The sequence below is a fragment of the Thalassophryne amazonica genome, chromosome 14 (genome assembly GCF_902500255.1).
Source record: "Thalassophryne amazonica chromosome 14, fThaAma1.1, whole genome shotgun sequence".
In the NCBI taxonomy this organism is placed as follows: domain Eukaryota; kingdom Metazoa; phylum Chordata; class Actinopteri; order Batrachoidiformes; family Batrachoididae; genus Thalassophryne; species Thalassophryne amazonica.
Genome location: NC_047116.1, coordinates 4102819 through 4124466, shown reverse-complemented (window position 1 = coordinate 4124466; position 21648 = coordinate 4102819). Strand labels below are relative to the sequence as shown.

Below are 21648 nucleotides of genomic sequence, written 5' to 3'. Positions count from 1 at the left end.
CCCTCCTTTTATCGACGCAGACAACGGTCACGCTACGCAAATCACAGCCCTCCTTTTATCGACGCAGACAACGGTCACGCTACGCAAATCACAGCCCTCCTTTTATCGACGCAGACAACGGTCACGCTACGCAAATCACAGCCCTCCTTTTATCGACGCAGACAACGGTCACGCTACGCAAATCACAGCCCTCCTTTTATCGACGCAGACAACGGTCACGCTACGCAAATCACAGCCCTCCTTTTATCGACGCAGACAACGGTCACGCTACGCAAATCACAGCCCTCCTTTTATCGACGCAGACAACGGTCACGCTACGCAAATCACAGCCCTCCTTTTATCGACGCAGACAACGGTCACGCTACGCAAATCACAGCCCTCCTTTTATCGACGCAGACAACGGTCACGCTACGCAAATCACAGCCCTCCTTTTATCGACGCAGACAACGGTCACGCTACGCAAATCACAGCCCTCCTTTTATCGACGCAGACAACGGTCACGCTACGCAAATCACAGCCCTCCTTTTATCGACGCAGACAACGGTCACGCTACGCAAATCACAGCCCTCCTTTTATCGACGCAGACAACGGTCACGCTACGCAAATCACAGCCCTGCTTTTATCGACGCAGACAACGGTCACGCTACGCAAATCACAGCCCTGCTTTTATCGACGCAGACAACGGTCACGCTACGCAAATCACAGCCCTGCTTTTATCGACGCAGACAACGGTCACGCTACGCAAATCACAGCCCTGCTTTTATCGACGCAGACAACGGTCACGCTACGCAAATCACAGCCCTGCTTTTATCGACGCAGACAACGGTCACGCTACGCAAATCACAGCCCTGCTTTTATCGACGCAGACAACGGTCACGCTACGCAAATCACAGCCCTGCTTTTATCGACGCAGACAACGGTCACGCTACGCAAATCACAGCCCTGCTTTTATCGACGCAGACAACGGTCACGCTACGCAAATCACAGCCCTCCTTTTATCGACGCAGACAACGGTCACGCTACGCAAATCACAGCCCTCCTTTTGCTGACACCAATAATGTGATTGTAAAATGAATCGCAACGTTACTTTTCTGACAGGAATAATGGTGGAATTTTTTAAATTATGAAATCAGCTTCACATTTTCATTTTTCTTTCTTCCCCCCTAATGTTTGTTCTGAAGGCCAAACCCCGTGTGATGTTAGCAATGTGAGAGAAACGCTGCAGTTTGTACATATGAATTTCGTGTTTGATTGTGATTTTTGCATGTGTTTTTTTTTGTTTTTAATGGACAAGAAAAAGAAATCTTTATAATGTTAATCTGAGAAAACAGATTTTTGTTTTATTTTCTATGATGTTATGATAAAACTGACACACTAATTTATGTTTGAGGCTTAAAATGTGGACGTCTGTGGACGGGTTCTGAAATACCTCAAACGTCCCTGCTGGTGCTCGCGACTTTTGACATCATCACCTCTCATACATCAGGGTGGCGTCTTGCAGCGTCATGGCAACACAACATTTCTCATTTGCAGCCTTTCCTCCTTTTTGATGGTGGTGTGTGGGTGTGAGAGAGAGAGAGAGAGAAATATTACATTTTTTGCCACTGTGAGGATTTTTTTAATAGGTTTTCATACAACCCCTGGCAAAAATTATGGAATCACCGGCCTCGGAGGATGTTTATTCAGTTGTTTAATTTTGTAGACAAAAAGCAGATCACAGACATGACACAAAACTAAAGCCACTTCAAATGGCAACTTTCTGGCTTTAAGAAACACTATAAGAAATCAGGAAAAAAAAAATTGTGGCAGTCAGTAACAGTTACTTTTTTAGACCAAGCAGAGGGAAAAAAATATAGAATCACTCAATTCTGAGGAAAAAATTATGGAATCATGAAAAACAAAAGAACGCTCCAACACATCACTAGTATTTTGTTGCACCACCTCTGGCTTTTATAACAGCTTGCAGTCTCTGAGGCATGAACTTAATGAGTGACAAGCAGTACTCTTCATCAATCTGGCTCCAACTTTCTCTGATTGTTGTTGCCAGATCAGCTTTGCAGGTTGGAGCCTTGTCATGGACCATTTTCTTCAACTTCCACCAAAGATTTTCAATTGGATTAAGAGCCGGACTATTTGCAGGCCATGACATTGACCCTATGTGTCTTTTTGCAAGGAATGTTTTCACAGTTTTTGCTCTATGGCAAGATGCATTATCATCTTGAAAAATGATTTCATCATCCCCAAACATCCTTTCAATTGATGGGACAAGAAGAGTGGCCAAAATATCAACGTAAACTTGTGCATTTATTGATGATGTAATGACAGCCATCTCCCCAGTGCCTTTACCTGACATGCAGCCCCATATCATCAATGACTGTGGAAATTTACATGTTCTCTTCAGGCAGTCATCTTTATAAATTTCACTGGAACGGCACCAAACAAAAGTTCCAGCATCATCACCTTGCCCAATGCAGATTCGAGATTCATCACTGAATATGACTTTCATCCAGTCATCCACAGTCCACAATTGCTTTTCCTTAGCCCATTGTAACCTTGTTTTTTTTCTGTTTAGGTGTTAATGATGGCTTTCGTTTAGCTTTTCTGTATGTAAATCCCATTTCCTTTAGGAGGTCTCTTACAGTTCGGTCAGACGTTGACTCCAGTTTCCTCCCATTCGTTCCTCATTTGTTTTGTTGTGCTTTTTCGATTTTTGAGACATATTGCTTTAAGTTTTCTGTCTTGACGCTTTGATGTCTTCCTTGGTCTACCAGTATGTTTGCCTTTAACAACCTTCCCATGTTGTTTGTATTTGGTCCAGAGTTTAGACACAGCTGACTGTGAACAACCAACATCTTTTGCACCACTGCGTGATGATTTACCCTCTTTTAAGAGTTTGATAAGCCTCTCCTTTGTTTCAATTGACATCTCTCATGTTGGAGCCATGATTCATGTCAGTCCACTTGGTGCAACAGCTCTCCAAGGTGTGATCACTCCTTTTTAGATGCAGACTAACGAGCAGATCTGATTTGATGCAGGTGTTAGTTTTGGGGATGAAAATTTACAGGGTGATTCCATAATTTATTCCTCAGAATTGAGTGATTCCATATTTTTTTCCCCTCTGCTTGGTCTAAAAAAGTAACCGTTACTGACTGCCACAAATTTTTTTTCCCTGATTTCTTATAGTGTTTCTTAAAGCCAGAAAGCTGCCATTTGAAATGACTTTAGTTTTGTGTCATGTCTGTGATCTGCTTTTTTTCTACAAAATTAAACAACTGAATGAACATCCTCCGAGGCCGGTGATTCCATAATTATTGCCAGAGGTTGTACATATAGTAAATTGTCTGTCAGGAAGCTTTTGTTGTATTTTTTTTTCTCTCAGGATTAAATCAAGAACTAATTGAATCATTTTCAGAAAAGTTATTTTGATTGTGGTCTGAAATTGATGCGTTTTAAGTTTGAGGCAAAAATACACTGAATTTAGAATTATTTTATTTTGGACCTGTAATGTGTTTTGAACACACTGTTGTGAAGATGTTCAGCCTATTCCAGAATAGCACACAATGAATATGAGCACAATAGTAAGAATATTTGCATCATCTTTCAACTCATGGAAACATTCATGATTTGTTTTATATGACACCTAAATAGATCATGTCATTTGAAATTTTCTTTAAAATTTGAAAGGAGTTTCTTGAAGGAACAGGAAGCTGACAGCAGGGGCCAGAATAGGCTCTGAGTCTGACCAGCAGTTCACGCAGACCGGTGTGCTGCTGAGCAGAGTGAGAGCCGCCGTGTGGAAACACGTCTGCTTTCCTGAACCAAGTGGGGCAAAAATAAAAAAATAAAATTCCTATAGCCGCTAAAATGTCCCCGCAAACATGCCGGCTGTCGGATTTAGCTTCCTCGCATCATGGAAGCATTTTAACGTAAAGCTAATGGGGGTTGTGCAATAGAGTGAAATGTATGGGCGAAAAATGAATGTCATGTGACATAGAATCCACCAATCAAATAGCAAGTATCTGTTGATGTCATAAAGACTGCAAAGAATTCTTATTATTTTTACATCATATATAAATCAGTATGACTTGTGCTGTTTGAGAAATGAAGCAGTTTTGGCAAAATGACTGACCTCAAAAGAATAAAGAGGTGGGGCTAGTACATTTTAAAAATAAGTCAAATTACAGATTTTTACAATTTTAGTTTTTTAATTTTTATCTGTCCCAAGACCTGATAAGCAGTTGAAGTTGAGTGGGTGAGTTTTGATCATTTTGAGTGTGAGCTGACAGACTGAATGTTCTGAACCTGTAAAATGAGAGGATTTTTAAAAAAGTTGTTTCTTCCTGAAAGCTGCTGTTTTTTTGTGAGTGATAAATATTTTCCCACTGATGTAGCCGTGATGCTGCAGTAGCAACACAGAATATTTCAGCTTCTGCACAGAAAATCAGCTGTTCTTTCCAGAAACACTGTTAAAACTGCAAAACTGCATTTTGCTTTGACCTGGAATCAAACCTGCAACGTAACGGTCACCTGTTGTTTCCACCAGCTCAGGATTCAGTCGCTAATATTTGAGCGTGACGTCTGCAGTATGTTGCCAGATAAAGTGGATTTCAGCATCAGGATGTGTGTGCAGCCTTTCAGTGGTCATGTGACCATCTGGACAAATGACATTTTCTGTGACTGTGCCCCCTGTGGGTCACCTGTGAAGACGCTGCTGTGGTGAGTTCTCTTTGTCACAGTGAATGCACCGTCTGGTTTTTAATGAACTCTTTCAGGAGGTGATTGTTGATGTACAGGAGAAAATGTGATGCTGTTTCCTCGTGAAATAAAAGTCCAGTGAACTGCTATCAACCGTGTTGTGGTCTTCCTACTCGCCAACAGGATAGCGGAGAGTCTTTACTGATCACATGACATCACATCTGGCCATCCTGACGTTAGTGACACTCAGGAAGTCACCTGACTTTGTCCCCTAGGGGGCAGTGTCAACTTCTAATGTGCACAACACCACAGAAAAAGTCATGGGGTGGGGGGTGCATGAAGTTATGAAAAGTTTAAAAGAACATTCTCAGTTATTTCTTTCAAATTATTCCAAAGTAGAGCTTCTTAATCCTGAATGACGTGGTTCTTGGATTCTGTTAAAGTGTATGAAAAGCAGGAGCTGGAATGACTGACTCATTTTGACTGTTTTTATGAATGTTGCTGGAAGTGGTTAGTGCGCTTGGTTTCAGTGCAGAAGGTTCCTGGTTCAAATCCCACTCCTGCCACATCTCCATGTAGTATGGCGTTGCATCAGGAAGGGCATCCGGCTTAAAACTTGTGCCAAAAATCACAGCGACCCCGAGTGAAAGCAAGGGAGCAGTCGAAGGGACTTCAAATTGTGGTTTGGCCTGATGAGTTTAACAGCTGAAAATGGAAATTTAAAATGTATTAAGAACACGCTGATGACAGAATCGTTCGCTTTAATTGGTTCTGTGTTAAAGTGAACATGGATGTTTTCTCCCAAAATGCATGTCGAGGTCAAATCAGAGGTCATCCTCTAAAGTCCAGGATGAGATGACGCAGTTTTCTGCAGTGAACAAACGTATCAGAACCAACAACTTATAGTGGAGCAGATAAGTATGACTTTTGGCCAGAATTGTTACTTGGTCATACAAGCATCAGATTTGACATGAATGTTCTTCATAAATCAGTGTTTGAGAAAAAAGTGCTATCCACGTGAAAATCCAATATGATGGCCAGGTAGGGGTCAATGAAGAATGACATGGGTCAAAATTTAAAAATGCTCCAATCATATAGAAAGCTATACCACATTATGTGTCTGATCATAAATATTCCAAAAAGGTATAGTTTGGACTAGCTATGACTAAATGTTATGGAGTTATGAGGTAAAAACAGCAAAAATGGTGACAAAGGTCAGTTTCAGTTTGTACAGGAGTCAAAAGTTAAAGTTGCTCCAATTTTTGTAAAATGTGATGCAAATTATTGGTCGAGTTAATAGGTGTTTAAAAAGGTGTAGTTTGCACCATGTCATGCTTAGTTGTCACGTTACAGGGTAACATACATCACATGTCATAGAATCCAATGGACATCAACATTTTGACATTTACTCTGCAAACCGAACATTTAACACAGTCAAAACTATTCCATTTATTAATCCTATTAGTTCAACCAATAATTTGCACCACTTTCTACCAAAATTGGAGCAACTTTAACTTTGACCCCTGTACAAACTGAAACTGACCTTTCTTACCATTCTTGCTGTTTTTACCCCATAACTCCATAACATTCAGTCATAGATAGTCCAAACTATACCTTTTTGGAATCTTTGTGATCAGACACATAATGTGGTATAGCTTTCAATATGATTGGAGCATTTTTAAATTTTGACCCATGTCATTCTTCATTGACCCCTACCTGACCGTCATATTGGATTTTCACGTGGCCATCACTTTTTTCTCAAACACTGATTTATGAAGAACCTTCATGCCAAATCTGGTGCTTGTATCGCCGTGTGAAGCATTGTTTCACTTATTTGCTGCGCTATTAGAAAAACAAAGAAAAACCTGTGAAGTTTCTTTCCATCAACGTTGTTTGCAGGCTTCTTGTTGCAGTCGCTCTGGTAGACGCTAGAGGCCGCTGTTGCTTCCCTGAATGACTTTCCGGGCGATGTTGTTCTCCTCTTATCCACTTGGTGGCGGTAACGCGCTTTACTTTGCGATAGGTGTCGCGGTGGCTGATGGGATAGCGCCGCCGCCGTGTGGACATGTCCGCCATGTTTTCCACAGTGTTCCGGCGCAGAAAAACGGCGCTAATGTTCGCTTAAAGCGCAGCGCACATGACTTTTTGCGGCGGTTTTCGATCGCCGGGAGCCCCAATGAGCTGTGTGCGTGTTACGGCGTGCGCTAACGATGAGTAAACTGTCGTTCCGAGCGCGTGCGCTGGACGCCGCCAAACCTCTGCCGCTTTTCCTCCGCGCGGATCTACCGGAGCTCAGCGAGTGCGCGTCCATAAACCGGACGGTGCCGAGCATGCCGAGCGGGATGGAGAAGGACGAGGAGCTGGTAGGGACACCGGAAAACCCGCTCCAGAGAGCGGCAGGGTTTAGCGTTAGCCGCTAGCTACAGCGCTATTCACCAAGAGTTTACGGCAATTTATGACGTACGGCTACTCAATTACCATACAGGCTACGCAATGGAGTACATGCTGTGTAAGGGCTACGCAATTAACTTACAGGCTACGTAAGAGGATGCACAACGTGCAGGCAATGTCAGGGTTACGCAATTACCATACAGGCTACGTCAGCGCTGCTACTCAAGTCTGTACGTTTCCTCAGGGAGTTCCTCTACTTGATCTGCCTGTAAACAGGGTTCATCAGAAACACAGGGGCTGAAATCTGTCTTTTAAAGCACTTCATGTGTTGCTTTTGACTTCTTTGAAGACTAAAACATCTGAGGTGTTTGTCTGGTGGTTTTTAGGAGCATCACCTCCAGAGGGCAATCTCAGCCCAGCAGGTGTTTAGGGAGAAGAAGGAGAACATGGTCATCCCGGTGCCTGAAGCCGAGACCAACATCACCTACTACGACCGTTTGTACAAAGGAGATGTTAAAGTTCCAAAGCAGCTCATCCACATCCAGTGTGAGTATTTCTGAAGTTAATCTGCTATTCAGGTCAAAGTTCAGCACCGACTGAAGCCTCGTGTCACCGCGGTGCCATTTCCTCTGGTTCTGCAATCACAATTTGATCATGATGATGAACATCGGTTTGTCTTCAGTTTCCCTCATGATGCTGCTCCAGCCCTGAGAGTTCTCAAATTTATATTAGAACGCCATTGTGGCTCTATGTCTCGACGCTATGGGGATCGGCTCATGAATTACAGCAGTGGTTAAGGCCAGTTACCCCAGATTCTGCATTATGTCTTGATGTGCAGACATTACCTTCTTCATATGCTCAGGGAGTTTCTGGAAATTGAGAGTTTTCACTTGTAAAATGAGCTACCAGGGCAATTTCACTGGTGAGGAGTTAGTAAATGGCATGTAGTCACCATCACGTTACTGTTGTTAGTGAAGTAAAGTTGGAAAGATACTCAAACATTCGACTTTCTGGAATCAATAACTTCAAAGCAAATCTCCTTTTTAAAATCAAATGACACTTCTTCCAAATATTGTAATGCAGACAACAAGCTATAACAGACAAAAACCGACAACACTCCCCATGTACAACCAGAGGGAGCTCATTGACGTGTGATGTGAGTTTGGTGGCACGACAAAGCATAAATGTAACATTATTGGGTTTTTAATCAAAGCCTTTCCTTTTGCTGTGGTAATTTGTTGACATTCCCTGAGCTCAGGTCTTGCAGCCAGTCAGTGTAATTTTTTTTGGGGGGGGGGGGGGTTGGTCAGTTTTGTCATTTGATTTAAAACAGTGAATCATTTTAAAGTTATTGATTCCGGAATCTATATTTCCAACTTGGAAGGGAGCGGCAGCATTAAGAGGAATGATGTTTAATCAGTCAAGTAGAAAAGTATCTGACCTTATTATTTTTTTCAAAAACCATATGGATTTGAATCACGTGTGATTGCGTCAGACAAGCTTGAACCCTCGTGCGCATGCGTGAGTTTTTCCACGTCTGTGCCTGGACATGCCAGAACATGTCCCGTGAGGCTTCATCACGGCGTTGTTTTGCGCCATGCGGCACCGCCGCAACGCGCGGAATTCCTCCGCATGTCTGTCTCAATGTGCCGAAAAAGTGCTGATGTCCACGTCTTTTCACAATTCCTGTGCTAGTCAGACGACGTCCCGGATAAAACACAGTGTCCAGTATATTCCACTGTTACAATTTCTCGGATAATCACTCGATGGAAAAACCACCGACAGCTGTCTGAAAGCCATCTCAAAGCCGTCCTGTGAGACCAAAATGGAGGTGTTCCTTTGTCTCGCTCCATCAGCAAATCGGTCGTGAGGCGCGAAGCCTCCACTCGGCTTTCCATGACAAAATCTCTTGTTAAAAGTGAAATCTGCTGGAAAATGGTTGATGTCCAGCTCTTGTGATAACCAGAGAAAGTGCACACGACGGTCTCGGATCCACAGAGCCATCCGTTTAGAAATGATCCGGTGGTTTGTGGCTCTCGATGGCGGCACGGAGCGCGGCGCGCCGAGCGTCCTTAAAGTCATCCTTAAAGCTGTAGTAACAGTCCTTAGTCTCTGTGAAGCCCGTAAAATTTTCACTGAAAGCCAGATAAATTTTTCTAATGGTTTCCAGCTGCCAGTCTCTAACAGTTTCTGAAAAAATTCTGATGGAAAAAAGCCCAAATCATTCCGCCATTTCCTGACAATGAAAATCCGCCGAGGGGGTGGACCACTCCTCACTCAAAGCCTGCTCACAGGCGAATGACGCAACCGACAGGCGTGGAAAAACTCGCTGTGGGACTCGTGCCGTTGCTGTGGGGCTTGTCGTGGCGCGGAGGGGCTTGACTGCTCCTCATTAGTATTTCAATTTCTTCAGACAGATATTTTTATTGACTGAAGTGTAAAACCTATGTTTTCTATCTGCATTTGAGAGCGTTTGTGAGACTGTACTGCAGACGTGCCAACATTACAATTTCAACACACGCTGTAAGACTGCAGTATCTCACATGGTTGCAACGCAGCAGAAGTAAACTGCTGGAGTTATCTTTCCTATCAAAGTGCATTGCAGTTTCCTGTGATGATTAAAAACTATCGCTGGTGGCCGTCATGACTTCTGATTGGACGTGTGGATGAAATTGGTGCACAGATGCGGGTTTTTGGTTTTGTTGTGGTCTGCCTGTAGATGTCCTCACCTCGGGTTTGTCCTCAGCTCTGGGTTTGGATCTGGAGCAGCCGGACTATGACATGGACTCGGAGGATGAGACGCTACTCAACAGGCTCAACCGTAAAATGGAGCTCAAACCGCTACAATTTGAGACAATGGTGGACCGGCTGGAAAAGGCCAGTACTCACCAGGTACTGAACTCAGATTCATTGCACTGTTACTCTGCTACCAAATATAAGCCCAAAATTCACAACAGGACGTTGGTCCAGATCAGGTTGAAAATCTAATTTCTTGACTTTTGTCAAAGTGGAGAAATGAATTCTTTCAAGATCAACCTTCATGGAAGATTGATGGAAATCAAAGTATCTGGGACACAGGACCTTGACTTCAATGATTTAGTGATTCAGAACTCCTAAAACACCAAGTCTAGATTTTGGAGATGTTGGAAGTGTTTCTCCTTCAGAATTAGATCTCCAGTGTCTTCTGCTGTCTGCTCTCATCCTCAGCTGATCTCTCTGCCAGAGGCCAAGCTGTTGCTGAATGAGGACGACTATCTGCTGAAGTCAGTTTATGACTACTGGGTGAGGAAGAGGAAGAACAGCAGGTGTCCTTCGCTCATCCCACAGGTCAAACAGGAGAAACGCGACGGTTCCACCAACAGTGACGCCTACGTGGCCTTCAGGCGCCGCACAGAGAAGATGCAGACGAGGAAGGTAAGCCGTCCTCTGCAGGTCTCTCTTTAGGGTTTCTTCCACTGTTGTCTTGACCCTGTGGTCTCTTGAATGGGAGACAGGACCACAGTCCTTGATTAAGGGACTTTCTTCTTTTACGAGCCTGTAGCCTTTGTTGGAATGTAGGCATTTTCTTCCCAGCTCTCACGTCCCTCCTTCTTCTTGTCCATATTTGAGCCTTCATCAGTCATGGTTTTGTCCAAACGCGTTTCCTACGTACGTATTGCTTCTGTATCTGCGTTTTGTTCCTTGGTCAGTACAAATGCTCGTGTACAGGGTCACGTCTTTCAGAAGCAGGACTGACCTGCATTCTTCTGTCAACACGTGGCTACAGAATGATAGGAGGCGGTCAGAGGGCGGGGTTTATTCAGCAGACAGGGGAATGATTGGTCAGAAGATGGGGTTTATTTAACAGACAGGGGAATGATTGGTCAGAAGGTGGGGTTTATTCAGGAGGAAGTGAAAGGATGCCAAACTCTGTTTTATGCTTTGGTGCGTAGCGGTTGTAGCTACTCGTTCTGAGTCACTCATACTTGCACCTGCTTTAATTTTTGAGGCAGCTGTAAAATTCTAAGTATCAACAGTTTTTGTGTGTGTGTTTTTAGGGCGGCCACGGTGTTTTGTTTTGGTGCAAACCTTTGATTTTGAGGTGCTTTGGTGTTTTTATCTCACTCTGCTCAGAACCGGAAGAATGATGAGGCATCTTACGAGAAAATGCTGAAGTTGAGGAGGGAGTTCAGTCGGACCGTCACCATTCTGGAGATGATCAAGAGGAGGGAGAAATCCAAACGAGAGCTGCTGCACCTCACGTTGGAGGTGGTGGAGAAGCGGTGAGGACAGAAAAGTACCTGACTGATAATTTCAGCTGATATCAGCCTTTCATGAAAATATTGGCGTCGGCCTAAATTTTGCTGATATGAAAACTTTTTGAATTAGCATTGCAGAAAACACTGGCTGTTGAAAATGGTGTCATTATGTAGTTTGGTGCTCCGGTGGTATTGTTTACAATGTTGTTAAGCATGGCTGGGACCCCGTCAGACCTTGACTGGTACAAGAGACGGCGGCGACGTGACTAGCTGGCATTCATTTTCAGAGGTGTTTTATAACAGAAAAGCGGATGATGTGTCTCCAGCTAGGTGGGGCCAAAATAGAAGAGAAGTCTATTTTATGCAAAGGCCGAGAGATGAAATGCATCGACAGCTAGTACGAGTAAAGACAGCAAGACGTACATTGGTTATATTTATACTTATTTCCAATAAAGTTCATGTTTTAACTGCAAAACATCAAGACTCTGTTACATTTATTTGTTATGAGGGTTTGGCGAAGTGTTAGAACACGCTGCCATTTGTTAATTTATATGTCAGCAGACATACTTATCCTGAACTTTTTTTTACTACTTAATATCGTCATTGCATCAGTTCCCTAAATGTCCACATCGGTTGGGCTCTGATTTTCTTCCTTGGTGAATGGAGGTTTTGATGTTACTATATTGGGGCAGCACATTGACATTTAGCATATTTGTCTCTCAAAGAGGTCCCTGGTTCGAGGCCACCTTTGCACTTTTCTTCGTGTTTAGAATTTCAGTTGCATCGGGAAGGTCATTGCATCGGGGTCACTGGAGTGAAAATGGGAAGAGGCAATTAATCGAATAATTTAATTATTCTCTGATGCTGTTGTGGTGATCATCGCTGGGCTTCCAAGTTCTCTCGTGGGTGGTTACCAATCAGCACAGGGCCTTTCCATAGTTACCGGCATGTGCTCCTGATCAGTGTGAGCGACGACATTTTGTTATTACAAACAGCAGGCTGCATCTTTGGTCTGTCTGTGTAATTGTGGCCGTGGTTGCTTTGAGTGACAGTGACTCTGTCCATCGACGACTCCTGTGACCGAAACGGAGCCGCTCGCTTTGGTGTCTGTTAGTAGTATTTTATTACAAACACCTGGAATCATCTGTCTTGTTGTGCGGTGAAACATCCTCACAGATCACCTGAGACGTCCCTGTTCCAACATTCACACTGAGTCAAACTCTCATCTTATTTAATGTTGTATGCTAACGGTGTTAGCACTTTTAGCAGCTGTCTGTAGGTCAACTTAATGTATGATTACTAAGGAAATACGCCACCGATAACTTTTACTGTCCACATCAAAGTAGGCTGTTACACTCAAACCCAGGTTAGCTGTTAGCTGCTGGTTCAGATTCAGAGAGAGGGGTGAGTTCAGGCTTCTTTCGTCACCCATGCTCCGCCCTTTTATGCATTAATGAGTTCATTGTCAATCAGTGCAACAGGGCTCTCAACATGGTGACGCCCAGATAAGGGGCTCATTTAGTCTATTCCGGGTCTCTATAGAAGACCAGTGAGTGGCGTCACACAGACTCTGTCCAGGATAGAGACCGTTTGTGGTTGTCACCTGATGAGGTTCTGTCTGTCTGCAGGTATCAGATGGGAGACTTCAGTGGAGATATTCTCAAAGATTTAATGCTCCCCCTGGTGGAGAAACCGGCGTACAGCAGCCTGGTCAGCCTTACCAACAGCAACCGCTACAAAAACAACACGAAGACGAAGGTAGCGACTGTAAAACGTTTTCAGCAGCAGCGCTGTGTTCTAAGTTCTTCTTATGCCAGAATGTTTATGATTTCATCTTATGAAATAAAACATTTCTCAAGATTTTTTTTTTTTTTTTAATCTAAAATCAAACCCTGGTGGCTTTCTGGTCACACTTTTAATGGCCTGCAAATTCCCCCCCCTCAGGTGTACAAGAGGCAGGAAGTGATGGACGACGACCCTTTCAGCTTCCTCCAGCCAAAGAAGAAATTCACTAAAAGAGACGGTCTGTATCCACCACGGCGTCCCGGGCGACCTCCCTGCCCCTACACGGTCAACAAGGCCGACATCAAACAGTACGACTTCCACAGCTCGGGGGAGGACGACCTCCCACCACCACTGGTCAGTGACAGACACATCATCAAAGAATTCTGTGTTTCATTCCGTGTGGGAGACTCATCATTTTGCTCTGAACTCATCCTGTAGTCTCCTGCGTCTGAACCCGAGGAGGAGGGTCATCCTGATGGCGTGTTTGCCTTCAGACGGAAAGCTGGCTGTCAGTATTTGTCTGTACGTGTTTCCTTCCACACACACTTACATACACATCCCCTCGAAAGACTGCTGCACAGATTTTAAATCAACAAGATACATGTCTCAAGTCTGACATCAGCAAACCACCTTCATCTCAGTGTGTCTTCTGCAGCGCGACACAGGTGAAAAAATCATATTGAATCAGAGGTCGGTGTGACAGGAAATGGTTTCTGTGTCCTGGAGTCGCATAAATAAAATAAACATTAATCAGGGATGAAAAATCTCTGCTTTATGGTCTATTTCCCCTTTTTCTGCTAGTCGCCAGGGTCATTTTTGAGATCAGTGATGCAAGACCCGTTCACTTCTGCATTTAGTGTTTTTGTTTTTTGTTTTTTTTACTTTAGGCGCCTCATAGATCGGCTGAGGCATCCTCGGGATTATAATATTGAGCCAGCCTTTGGCGGCATTCTCGCTCCCTTTTACATGATTGACTGTCTGCGTTTGTGGTAATGGTGGGTTATAACAGCCTCTTAACAATCGTTAATTTGTTCTTTCGATATGCAAATGGGCCAGCTAATTTTGGCACTGCTATAAGCTAACGTTTGTATAGCAGTGTCTAGCTGGTGTTTTACATGCTGCCTGACTTGCTGTTACTAATAGTTCACATTAATGTGCATATTAAGCTAGTGCACCTTCTCAGTTATATTGTGTGTTTATTGCAGATACCAGCACAGTCAGTCAGTCGGGGACATTGTGTACTGACGGTACAGGCGGGCTAATTAAGACATAAGATAAACTAAGCAGCAAATCTATGAAATTTGAAGCGGTATGGAAACGGCAGTGTGGTTCATCATTAAAGCCATATTGATTGTCCTATTGTGTACAGTGTCGTGAGCTTTTTTCCTGAGGACGGTGTCCTAATTCAGGGTTTTTTGTCCCAGTCTGAGGTCCACAGCGCTCTGGAGCAGGTTTTCATCCAGGATGTCTCTGTATATTGCTGCATTCATCTTTCCCTCAATCCTGACTAGTCTCCCAGGTCCTGCTGCTGAAAAACATCCCCACAGCATGATGCTGCCACCACCATGCTTCACTGTAGGGATGGTGCCTGGTTTCCTCCAAACATGACGCCAAAGAGTTCAATCTTTGTCTTGTCAGACCAGCAAGTTTTCTCAAAATTTGAGATGTTCAAGCTTTGGAAACATTTGTACAAACAGGAGGCACCTGAGCTCAATTTTGAGCTTCATAGCAAAGGCTGTGAATACTTGCGTACATGTAATTTCTTTATATATACAAATTTGCAAAAATCTAAAAACATGACTGTCATTATGGCATATTGCGAGTAGAATTTTGAGGAAAAAAATGAATCCATTTTGGAATAAGGCTGTAACATAAAATGTGGAAGAAGTGAAGCGCTGTGAATACTTTCCGGATGCTCTGTAACTATTAATGTCATATGTTTAGCTGCTTAATTCTTCGAGGAGTCCACAGCCCCCAAAGTCAACAGTCATGTCTCTGAAGGTCGTGTTTATGACCCGCAGCCTCAGACGGAGCAGACAGACAGAACCCCGTGGGATGGTCCTGAACCAGGACTTGGTCTCCACCCACTTTTCAGCCATCACTCTCTCACTGAGCTGTCTGTACCTCATCACTGGATTGGACTTGGCCGCCGCAGAGTGGGTCGAGGTGGCAGGTAATCCACCTACAGTTGTTCTCATAAATCAAGTATCAATAAATATTTTATTTTGTCTTTCCTGGTTTTGCCCCTTCAGGATCATCTTGGATCGAGCCTCATCTGGTCTGGATCCGGCGTTGATGCAGTTGGACTCGGACACTTTTTCGTACTCCGCATGCTCCTCTGTTGACACGGTTCAACCGGAACAGAAGGTTCTGCTCGGTTCAGCAGATGGTTCTGGCTCTTTGACTGAAATCCTGAACAGCATCCAGACCATCAGATGCTGCTGTTTCAGACCAAAGAAGTCGCTGGACCAGTGCGCCAGAAGCCACAGGATGGGACGACCCTCCCGAGAGGAGGGCGTCTCCAGCTGTCTGTCCAGTCCTCAAAGCGCTAGTTTAGGTGGGTGGAGTCCCTGAATTATTCTGGAATTCTGCACATCTGCAAGATCAAACTGCCTCTAATTTCTGCAGTAGTTTGTCGCACATGAAACCTACATTCTCATAAACGTGATTCTGAGGCTTCACCACACGTGTGGGCAAAACATATGATGGGCTTTGTTGTGTGTGCCAGCAGGTGGCATTACAGAGGAGCAGTTCCAGAACCATCAGCATCAGCTCGCACAGATGCAGAAACAGCTGGAACAGCTGCATCAGACACACGCTGCTTCATCCAGACAAATGCCACCGCTGGAATGCCGTGCTGCGCAGGTGAGAACACATCAAATACCACATAAAAAATGTAACACGTCAAAACTATGAAAACATGAAAGAAAACTGATTACCATGAAACACGTCCGATCCAAACCTGTAACGAGAGATTAAAATGAACAAAACAACTGACTGAAAAATAGTTAAAACATGAAACAGATCAGATCATAGCTTGTAACTACAAATTAAAACATGTTAATTTGTTAATCTCCTCCTGCCTGGTGGCTCCATCCTCAGCGTCCTTCTCCCTATATACCCTGGGTCCCTCCTCTGCACATGTCCAAACCATCTCGGTCTCGCCTCTCTGACTTTGTCTCCAAACCGTCCCACCTGAGCTGTCCCTCTGATTTGTTCATTCCTAATCTTGTCCATTCTTGTCACTCCCAAAGAGAATCACAACATCTTCAGCTCCGCCTCCTGTCTTTTTGTTTGTGCCGTGGTCATAGGTGTCTTGTAAACTTTCTTCTTCACTCTTGCTGATACTCTTCAGTTACAAATCACTCCTGCCACCTTTCTCCACCCACTCCACCCTGCATGCACTCTCTTCTTCACCTCTCTACCACACTCTCCATTACTTTGAACAGTTGACCCCAAGTATTTAAACTCATCTACTTTCACCACTTCTACTCCTTGTATCTGCACTATTCCACTGGGCTCCCTCTCATTCACACACATGTACTCAGTCTTCCTTCTACTGACTTTCATTCCCCTTCTCTCCAAAGCATATCTCTACCTCTCCAGACTAGACTCAACTTGCTCTCTACTCTCACTACAGATCACAATGTCATCTGCAAACATCATAGTCCGTCTGATTTCATCCGTCAACCTGTCCATCACCATTGCGAACAAGAAAGGACTCGGAGCTGATCCTTGGTGTAATCTCATGTCCACCTTGAATGAGTCTGTCATTCCTACGTCTCACCGCTGTCACACTATCCTTGAACATATCCTGCACTACCCTCACATACTTCTCTGCCACTCCAGACTTCCTCATACAATACCATAATTCTTCTGTTGGCACCCTGTCATGAGCTTTCCTTAATCCACAAACACAAAATGTAACTCTTTCTGGCCTTCTCTATACTTCAACAGTATTCTCAGAGCAAACATTGAATCTGTAGTGCTCTTTCTTGGCATGAAACCATATTGCTGTTCACAGATATTCACCTGTTTTCTAAGCCTAGCTTCTACTACTATTTTCCCATAACATCACGTGTCCATAAGTATTCACAGCCATTGCTCAGTACTTTGTTGATGCACCTTTGGCAGCAATTTAAGCCTCAAGTCTTCTTGAATATGATGCCACAAGCTTGGTGCACCTATCTTTGGGCAATTTGGTCCATTCCTCTTTGCACCACCTCTCAAGCTCCATCAGGTTGGATGTGGAGCGTCGGTGCACAGACATTTTCAGATCTTTCCAGAGATGTTCAGTCAGATTCGGGTCTGGGCTCTGGCTGGGCCACTCAAGGACATTCACAGAGTTGTCCTGAAGTCACTCCTTTGATATCTTGGCTGTGTGCTCAGGGTCATTGTCCTGCTGAAAGATGAACCGTCGCCCCAGTCTGAGGTCAAGAGCGCTCTGGAGCAGGTTTTCATCCAGGATGTCTCTGTACGTTGCTGTATTCATCTTTCCCTCAATCCTGACTAGTCTCCCAGTTCCTGCTGCTGAAAAACATCCCCACAGCATGATGCTGCCACCACCATGCTTCACTGTAGGGATGGTGCCTGGTTTCCTCCAACATGACACCAAAGAGTTCAATCTTTGTCTCATCAGACCAGAGAATTTGTTTCTCCTGGTCTGAGAGTCCTTCAGGTGCCTTTTGTCAAACTCCAGGTGGGCTGCCATGTGTCTTTTACTAAGGAGTGGCTTCTGTCTGGCCACTCTACCATACAGGCCTGATTGGTGGATTGCTGCAGAGATGTTGTCCTTCTGGAAGGTTCTCCTCTCTCCACAGAGGAATGCTGGAGCTCTGACAGAGTAACCATCAGGTTTTTGGTCACCTCCCTGACTAAGGTCCTTCTCCCCCAATTGCTCAATTTAGACGGGCGGCCAGCTCTAGGAAGAGTCCTGGTGGATCTGAACTACTTCCATTTACAGATGATGGAGGCCACTGTGCTCATTGGGACCTTAAAAACAGCAGAAATGTGTCTGTTCACTTCCCCAGATTTGTGCCTCCAGACAGTCCTGTCTCAAAGGTCTACAGACAATTCCTTTGACTTCATGCTTGGTTTGTGCTCTGTCAACTGTGGGACCTTATATGTAGACAGGTGTGTGTCTTTACAAATCATGTCCAATCAGCTGAATTGACCCCAGGTGGACTTCAATTAAGCTGTAGAAACATCTCAAGGATGGTCAGTGGAAACAGGAGGCACCTGAGCTCAATTTCGAGCAAAAATGTAAAAATAAATAACTTTTTTCACATTGTTGTTATGGGGTTTTGTGAGTAGATTTATGAGGAGAAAATGAATTTCATCCATTTTGGAATAAGGCTGTAACATAAAATGTGGAGAAGGTGTAGCGCTATGAATACTTTCTGCCTGCACGGTAAACATAATTTTAGGGTTCAGTATGACACCTTACCACTAGATGTCATAAAAACCACCTTCAATATGACTAAGTGGCTTTTGAATGGATAAATTAAAACACACATTTATACACAGATGAAGAATAAGCAGGTTATTAAACAGCTACCTGGTAAATGAAGCTGCTCGTTAGCGCATACGGCAAAGTTTTCAAGTTTTCAGAGTCTGATTTTCCTGAGTGTTGATTTGCTTCTCGTCTCTTGAGTAATGAGCTTGTCTGCAGGCCAACAGGTCCACCGTGTCAAAGACTCTGGACTCGGCCCGCGCTCACTTTGCTGCCTCGGCTGTGATTAGCTCCCCGGTCCAGTCTCCGCTCCACCTCCACGGCCAGAACAAAGCCTACAAGGCGAGCGTCAACGGCGTCCTCCACGCTTCAGGTTAGCACAGAAACCATGTTTCGACCTCAAGCTTCACATGTGATGGAATCACACTGATCTGGTTATTTGTGTTACCTGGTAGTTGTTGTTGGGCCTTTTCATAATGTGTGTGCTCTGGTTCCTGTCGCTCCACAGGAACCTCGAGACCCCTTTACTCCTCGAGGTCTGTGGTTCCAACGCGAGACTCCTCCCCTCAGTCCCTCCCTCACCAGTGGAGCCACATCGGTGCCGTCTCTCCTGCCCACCACCACAGTGCCCGGCTCTCCGCCCCGTCACCGTCTGCCTTAAAGCTCGCCACTGTGGCTGCCACCTTGGACCGTGTACCCAAAGTCACGGCCGCCACCGCCGTTGGCAGTATAGCCAGGTACAGAGGCGCTCAAACCACCATTCAGAAGATGTGACAACTGCAGGAAAATCTTCCTCAGCGCTGGGGAAAAAAAAACAAAAAAACGGGCTCATCCGAAGGCGAACACTTGATTTCGTAGCATCTGCCGCTGCGGCGTCAAGCGTTCGCTGCGGGCCCTCTTTGTGTGTATCTAAAACCTTTGCACAATAAGTGCTGTGTGTGTGTGTGTGTGTGTGTGTGTGCGCGTGCGCGTGCTCGCGTGTGTGTGCGTGCGCGTGTGTGTGTGGAGTCTCCGTTGACGGTGGCGTTTGTTTGCAGAGACGCGTCGGAGCCGGAGCGCCTGACGAATGGGATGTCGGAGGCCACACTGGCCATGGAGGTCACATAGCACCGCCCCTGCCCCGCCCCCACCTGACTGGTGAATGTGATAAGCTGTGACCTCCTGGAAGAAGAATGCAAAGCCCCGCCCATGCCGCCGCAGGGCCGGTGTGGAGCCTCTTTTAAAGCATTTGTTGATATTGTAAATGTCTGTTTTGTACATTTGGACTTGCCTCAGTGTAAAATAGAATCTTTGTATCATTCAGATGTTTTTTTTTTCTGTTACTTGAATCAAAGTGAACTCATCATCGTCATTTTGCACTTGAAAAAAAATGCAAAATGTAAGTTGGGCATAAACATGCAGCAGTGCTGGCATCACGTGACCTGCATGTTGGCTTATTTATTTCATCATGTTTACATTTGTATTTCTTTAAAACACACAAATCTTCAAAATATCTCCACTCATCTTGTATGCGCTTATTTTCCACAGAGGGAAAAATGAGCCAAGTCTAATTTGGTTTCACAAATTATCTTGGAATTGTTTTTTTGTTGTTGTTTTTGTTTTGGTTTTTTTTTTTGGGGGGGGGGGGGGGCCCTTTGTAGCTGTTTTTTGTTTTGGATTTTTTTTTTTTTTTTTTTTGGGTTACTTTTCAAAAAACTTAAAAAAAAAAAAAAATTGATCTCATTTAAGTAACTGCGCCTCTGCACGGGGATGGAAGGAACAGCAGCCGATCACATGTGAGCTGAAGGGGGCGTGGCTAACGGAAAACATGGCTGACCACGCCTCAGATTCACATGCTTCACCTCTGACTTGTTCTTAGTGTTTTGGGGGAAAAATGCTGCAAAATAAAAATGCATTTATACAGTGTTCTGTGTGTCCTTCCTTCATGCTTGGGTGCGTGGCCTAATGCCTGCAAACACTTCTGCAGTGTGGTGACCAATCATGTGCATACTGTTTGAACTAACTGACCTTTGACCTTGGTTGTCCGCAAATGTTCAGTTTTTGAAGGTCAAGTTTAGCTTTTTTAATATACACACACACACACACACTTGAAGCAAATGTAGGTCACAGGGGTCAGTTACCCTTATAGTCCATGAGCCAAGCAGGTTTTCAGTACCACTGAAAGTGAATAAACGACACTTAGAATCCAGCCTCAGTGTACCATGGCCTACACAAAAATATATGATAGTCATCCCAGGGTGGCAGCTGTTCAACGAAGAAATACACAAGTTAAAATCTAAAAATGGTCCAGTCACATTGAAAACTATCACATTATTTGATCATAACTAATTCAAAAAACTATAGTTTGGACTATCTGAAATAAAAGTTTTAATAAATGGAATAGTTTTGACTGTTGAATGTTTGGTCTCCAAAGTAAAGGTCAAACAAGGTCAATGTCCATTGTATTCAATGACAGGTAACATGTTACCCTGTAATATAGTAACAACATGACAGATGGTGCAAACTATTCCTTAGAACCCTATCAACCCAAACAATAATTTGCAGCATTTTTTTTTACTGAAATTGGAGCAACTTCAACTTTTGACCCTGTACAAACTGAAACTGACCTTTCACCATTTTTGCTGTTTTAACCCTGTAACTGCAGAACATTCTGTCACAGATACTCCAAACTAGACCTTTTTAGAATTATGATCAGACAAATAACGTGATAGTTTTCAACATGACTGGAGCATTTTTACATTTTGACCTCTATAATTCTTCACTGACCCCTAGCTGACTACAGCCACCACCCTATGATGGTCATCATACATTTTTGTGTAGGTACACTGAGGCTGGATTCTGAGTGTAGTTTGGTCACCTTCAGTGGTACCAATCAGATCAAAACTGATGACTGGCTCCTGGGCTATTAAAGGTGAAAGATCAGGGGGAAGGTTAAAGGTCAACGCGCTCTAATAAAGGTTTCCTCACATACTCGACACTTTAATGACCTATTTTCCCTTCCAGGTGTTTTTGTTTGTTTTTGTTTTTTTTTTTACTTTACCTCAATTAAGGACAGAAATTATGGAAGTTCGCTACAGATTTCAGTTT

The 21648-nt window shown here is 44.1% G+C and overlaps 1 protein-coding gene across 7 annotated transcripts; it reads left to right on the top strand.

The window, feature by feature from the left end:
• Positions 1–6714: 6714 nt before the first annotated feature.
• Positions 6715–20160, top strand: epc2 (enhancer of polycomb homolog 2 (Drosophila)). Of its 7 annotated transcripts, none has more exons than XM_034185855.1 (15): positions 6715–7058; positions 7473–7632; positions 9806–9992; positions 10290–10500; positions 11200–11348; positions 12953–13082; positions 13269–13463; positions 13548–13631; positions 15131–15282; positions 15362–15410; positions 15441–15666; positions 15838–15971; positions 18775–18934; positions 19070–19298; positions 19599–20160. In XM_034185855.1, the coding sequence occupies exons 1-15, from the start codon at positions 6906–6908 to the stop codon at positions 19666–19668; spliced, it is 2289 nt and encodes a 762-aa protein (XP_034041746.1). In that variant the 5' UTR covers positions 6715–6905; the 3' UTR covers positions 19669–20160. The 7 variants fall into 7 exon arrangements, with proteins under 7 accessions (XP_034041746.1, XP_034041747.1, XP_034041742.1 ...); XM_034185856.1 differs by having other exon boundaries at positions 15362–15666; positions 19070–19235; positions 19269–19298; XM_034185851.1 differs by having other exon boundaries at positions 15362–15666.
• Positions 20161–21648: the final 1488 nt, after the last annotated feature.